The sequence below is a fragment of the Cinclus cinclus genome, chromosome 8 (genome assembly GCF_963662255.1).
Source record: "Cinclus cinclus chromosome 8, bCinCin1.1, whole genome shotgun sequence".
NCBI classification, from domain to species: domain Eukaryota; kingdom Metazoa; phylum Chordata; class Aves; order Passeriformes; family Cinclidae; genus Cinclus; species Cinclus cinclus.
The window spans coordinates 7109734-7115267 of NC_085053.1; the positions used below are offsets into that span (position 1 = coordinate 7109734).

The following is a 5534-nucleotide window of genomic DNA, read 5'->3' on the forward strand; positions in this document are numbered from 1 at the left end:
CTGGAGCTGCTGGAGAGAGTCCAGGGGAGGCACCAGGATCATCAGAGGATGGAGCAGTTCTGCTGAGAGAAAAGGCTGAGAGAATTGGGAATGTTCACCTGGAGAAGCTTTGGGTGACCTGACTGTGGCCTTGCAGTACCTGAAGGAACTGACGGGAATCAAGAGAATACACTATTTACAAGTGCCCCTATTTACAAGGGGGACTATAACAGTGCACTATTTACAAGGGGCGGGGCTGGGCCCGGAGCGGGGCCGGGCCGGGGCGGGGCCGGGCCCGGAGAGGGGCCGGGCCCGGAGCGGGGCCGGGCCCGGAGCGGGGCCGGGGCGGGGCTGGGCCCGGAGCGGGGCCGGGGCGGGGCCGGGGCGGGGCCGGGCCCGGAGCGGCGGCGGCTGCGCGGGGCGGGCGCGGCCATGGCGAAGCACACGGTGTCCTCTGCGCGGTTCCGCCGGGTGGACGTGGACGAGTACGACGAGAACAAATTCGTGGATGAGGAGGACGGCGGCGATGGGCAAGCGGGGCCTGATGAGGGCGAGGTGGACTCGTGCCTGCGACAATATCCTGAAGGGAGCGGCGGGGCGGAGCGGGCGCGGCCGCCGCCGGGGCGGCCTAATAGTGGAACATCCGCTAGCGGGGACCGCGGCGGGCGGGAAGCGCTGGAAGGGGAAGAACCGGCGGGGAAAGGGGCTGGCCGGACAAGAGAAAACGCTGAATGGGGAAAGGGCTGGCAGCAGGAAGAGGCTGAAGGGGGAAGGGGCTGGCAGCAGGAAGGCGGCTCAGCTTCCTCCCCTGCCCGCAGCAGCCGCAGAGCCCCAGGGTTGCGCTCAGGGAGGTGTCCCGGGGGGATGCAGACAGGGGGATCCCTGTGCCCAGAGAGTTCCCCGTGCCCGCTGCTGCGGCTGCCTTGCCCAGCTGGCCCCTGGGCTGCTTCCCAATGGCTGCTGCTGGGCTGCTGGGGCTGGATGTGCCAAGCTAAGACCTGTTCTCGGGGGCTACGGATTGCGGAAGTGATGGAGAATGGTTTATTTTACTTGGACCCTTATTCTAGGAAAGGCCTAGGAAGTTATCCAACAGTCCTGGAGCTATACAGCTGCTCGTTGATGCTGCTCCTGCCTCAAATGGCCTGAAAATTGCTGTCTTAGGCTGTAATGTCTTCTTAGCTGGTGAGGGAATCCTTGCATTGGAGTGTTTTCAGTCATGCACAAGCAAGCTACAAGTATGGCTGTCCTGGTACTTGGTGTCTGGTCCTTAACCATCTGGCACAGGGAACATGATGGCTGCACTGCAGGCAGCTCTGAAGAACCCTCCCATCAACACAAAGAACCAGGCAGTGAAGGTAAAATAGTGACTGCTTGCCCATGGGTTACTCCTAAAAATCCTTTCCTGTCTCTGTTACCTGTGTGCCACTAGTTGTACCTCGAGGAGGCCACAGAAGCAGAATTTAGGGTATTCTCTGATGTTGAAACATCTGTGACCTCAAGTGTTTTAATCTTGTTCAAAATTCTGTAGCTCAGGTGTCACCTGTCCAGGTACCTTTACCCTGGTGCTGGATCAGGAGTGGTTCTCTTACCAATGCTGGTTGTGTTTTGTGTACCCAGGGATCACCAGGTGCCTGTGTCTGACTCAGACCAGACAGATTACACGGATGTAATCCTCCTGTGTCGGGGAACCAGGGTTGCAGTTGTCACCTCTGACTAATGAAACCACCAGCAGGAGCCTACAAAAAAGGAAGAATTGTTTTTTATCACATCCAATCAAAATGAAGCTGTTAAAACCTCAGGGAAAGTGAGCCCTCCCCCATCTGTGACAGAGTGTGGGAGTCTGTTGGGTACATGCATTTCTGAATATCCCCCGGGATGAATCCTGAATAGGTGATGATTGCAGTGGTGGGAGGAACAGGCTGATAAGATATGGCACTGCCCTGCTGGTGAGTGCCCGAGGAGAGGCCCAGGGGCATGGTTCCCTGGCAGAGCTGTTCCTGCAGCCCCAGCCCTTTCCTGAAGGATTTTACAGAGCTCTGAGAACCAGCTGTTACAAATAAGACTGTACAGCTTTGTCCTCACATATTAACCCTCTGTTGAAGGATCTAAGAATATCCTTGGTGGTGGAATTGAAGAGGGCAGAATGACTGAACTTGAATGACGGAATGACTTAATTTTTTAGTTATCTTTGGAACTTACATAATTTTACTTACAGTCATGTGAGAAGTCTTGCTAAGCCAAGTGATTATGGGGTATTAAATTGGGCAGAAAAACTGACATCCATAGTTTCTGTAAGGTGAAGGTACCTGAAGTGTTTGTGTGATGGAATTATTCAAAAGTCCAGCAACCCTGAGACATTCTTCTCATCCTGCCTCAGTGATGGATGAACAGGAGGAGCTACTCCTTGCTGATTACATGGCTAATTACTGCTGTAAGCACACTACACACATTCCCAGGCCTGAAATGACATCCAGATCAATGGTTATTAATGCTCAGTATTAATGGCCAGTCTGCATCCAGTGTGCCTGGGACAGCAGCTGACTGCTTGGGAAACGTGGCTTCCAGCAGTCACCTCTTCCAGGCTGCCAATGGCATTTCCCTGGATTGTAATGGTTGTGTCACATTAAACACTACAGAGGTATGGAAAAGGCTGTGGTGGGAAGGGGGGGGTGGGGGGCGCAGACAAGTATTTGATTATTATAATTATTTTGGAACTTGATAGATCTTGAGCTTCCATATGAGCATTTACTATTTAGCCATAATTAAGGGGTAGAGAATTGCAAACGCTAACAGAGGCAGAAAAAACTAAAGCAGGGCAAATGTGTTAAACTCTTCTACATTGTTTATCCTTGGGAGAACGTGTCTGCTATATCTTAATGTGACAAGCTCTTCACACACAGTGCTCTTCAGAGCTGTTAAAGAGGAAAAATGCTCTAATTCAGTTTTTCTGAGAGAGGAGCAGTTTTTGGCTGCACCTCAGACAAGGATGGCCATGTCTGTTGTGTCCTGTTGACAGGACCGTGCTGAGAGCATCGTGCTGAAGGTGCTCATCTCCTTCAAAGCCAATGACATTGAGAAGGCGGTGCAGTCGCTGGACAAGAACGGGGTGGACCTGCTCATGAAGTACATCTACAAGGGCTTTGAGAGCCCCTCTGACAACAGCAGTGCTGTGCTGCTGCAGTGGCATGAGAAGGTGCGTGGGGACAGCTCCTGCCAGTGCCCAGGCCCTGAGCCTGGCAAGAACCCCCTTCCTGGCTGGTGAGACTCAAGGGCCAGGTTCAGGCTGTGACTAGGGTATGGCCCTGCAACTCAGAGATGAGTTATGTCTCCTACCTGCTGCTGTTTCATTGGGTAAACACCCAACCGTCAGAATTTGGGTTTCTCTTAGACTGAGGCAAACAAAATGGTTTCATCCAGTGATTCAAGTAGGCTGAAGGAGAATTTCCTTCCTGGAGGGAAGCAAAATTTGCATCTTGTTTATGCAGGGAAATGAAAGCTTAATTTCAGTTAAATAGCTTTCTTGAAATGGAGTGTGATTATTGTACCCTGGCACCCTGGCTGCTGGTGTTTTGTGGAGGGCAGGCAGATACTCATGTGCAATATAAATGTGATCCAAGTAATTTCATAGACTCCCAGAATGGTTTGGTTTGGAAGGGACCTTAAAGTTTAAAGCAGGGACACCTTCTACTATCCCAGGTTGCTCCAAGCCCCATCCAACCTGGCCTTGAACATTTCCAGGGATAGGGCAGTAACAGCTGCTCTGGCAAACCTGTCCCAGGGCCTCCCCCCTCCACAGGGAAGGATTTCTTCCTGATACATAACCCTACTCCCTGTCAGTTTGAAGCCCTTCCCCCTTGTACTGTCACGCTAGGCCGTGTCCAAAGTCCCCCTCCATTGTTCTTGTCACCTGTTCAGGTCCTGGAAGGGAGCTCCAGGCCGTAGCTGCCCCGGCCTGGCGTTCATTGCCGTGTTTCCCTTGGCAGGCGCTGGCTGCCGGAGGAGTTGGCTCCATTGTGCGTGTTCTGACTGCCAGGAAGACGGTGTAACTGCAGCAGGAGTGAGGGTGGAACTCCAGCAGGGAGCCGCTGGTCCAACCCCCGACCCCCCTGCCAGCACGGCTGCTCCCGGGCAGCCCTGTCCTCCAGCTTTGCCTTCGCCCTGCTGCTTCTGTCATACCCCACCAATGCTGCGCATCGTGATCTCTTCTGTCAGTTCTGGAAAACTAGGAAGGCGGAATTTTACTTCTAACAGAAATATTTGGTACTCGCCAGCCTTTCAGTGACGTATTCAGTGGTGTAAACAATTTGGTGTTTAGGGTGATTTGCATTTGTGTGTAATTGTGGCAGATTCGTACCTGACTCTCTGAGCAAATGCTGAGGGAAACGGGGCAATGTCTTAATTTTTTGCTAGCCAAGCAGTGTTGTGAGCTAAAATCTTGATATTTGAGAAGTGGGGCAAGTATTATTAACACAGGTAACTGGACCATGTTGCCTTTGGTCAGCCTCTGACCCTACACCTGTGACTAGGAGAGAAAACACAGCTCTTTTCCAACCCAAATTATCATTCCAGAGAGCTGAGTATTTTCCTTAACCTGCTCAGGTTCCTTTGCCATCAGTCTGATGCCAGGTCCACAGTGGAACATCACAGTAGGACAGAATTGTCCATCATGCAGTTTGGAAAGTGGAATTTAAAAGGTTAATGGTCCATTGACACTGGAGCCCAGCCCAGTGAACTCTTCTTATTTTGGGGAGCAAAGATCCTGAGGAAAAGAAGAAAAAGCAGCTTTTACACAGTAAATCACCTTTCAGCAACTGGAAAGTGATTTGGATTTGTCAAGCACAACTAAATGGCTGCCTGGGGAAGTCTGAGAAACATATCGACACCATCCTTGCAGAGCCTCCCCTATTTTGTTTCCTGGTTGTGTAGGGTCTGTAAGGATACCAGACAGCTCACATTCCTGTTGCATTGTGCCTCATCATGTTAGCTAGTGGGCCAGTCAGGCTCCAAAATAAAGAAGAGCATTTTAAAGAATTAGGAAAGGCCAGGGCATCCCAGACCATGGATCACCATAGAAGGTTTAGGGCCAGGACTGAAATACATGTTTTAATTTCACTATTTTACTACAGTTCAGTTGTGTAAAACTTTTGGGGACCTTGTGAAATTTTTGCTGTTTTTTGATATCTGCTTTGTTTTTGTAATAATAATAAAGACCAGACAATAAATCGTCACTGAATATTTACTCAGTGTCTGACATGCCTTCAATGGAGCCAGGAGCCAGCATGGTTACCCCTAAACCAGCCAGTGCCTCCCTAATTCTCTTCCCAGGATGCTTCTCCTTGCTCACCACCTCAAGAAGAACACAGGCACGACCACAGGAGGCACTGAGATCACCAAGTGGGAGACCCAGCCTTGCTACAGAAGCTACAGAAAGCGTCCAGATTTCACCCATAGATGTGTACAGAAATTCTCCTGGTCATGCAGCAAGGGCTCTGTCCTTACAGCTCTGGCAGGGACTGTGATTGGCTTCTCTGGTTCTTTCTACTTTTTAAAACATC

At 51.1% G+C, this 5534-nt stretch overlaps 1 protein-coding gene across 2 annotated transcripts; it reads left to right on the forward strand.

The window, feature by feature from the left end:
- The first annotated feature begins 376 nt into the window (after positions 1 to 376).
- ARPC5 (actin related protein 2/3 complex subunit 5) lies at positions 377 to 5218 on the forward strand. 2 transcript variants are annotated; one of them, XM_062497652.1, is made up of 4 exons: positions 377 to 556; positions 1252 to 1334; positions 2996 to 3172; positions 3963 to 5218. In XM_062497652.1, exons 1-4 carry the CDS (start codon positions 412 to 414, stop codon positions 4023 to 4025), a joined length of 468 nt encoding a protein of 155 aa, XP_062353636.1. In that variant the 5' UTR covers positions 377 to 411; the 3' UTR covers positions 4026 to 5218. The 2 variants fall into 2 exon arrangements, with proteins under 2 accessions (XP_062353636.1, XP_062353635.1); XM_062497651.1 differs by having other exon boundaries at positions 377 to 554; positions 1262 to 1334.
- The last annotated feature ends 316 nt before the right edge of the window (positions 5219 to 5534 follow it).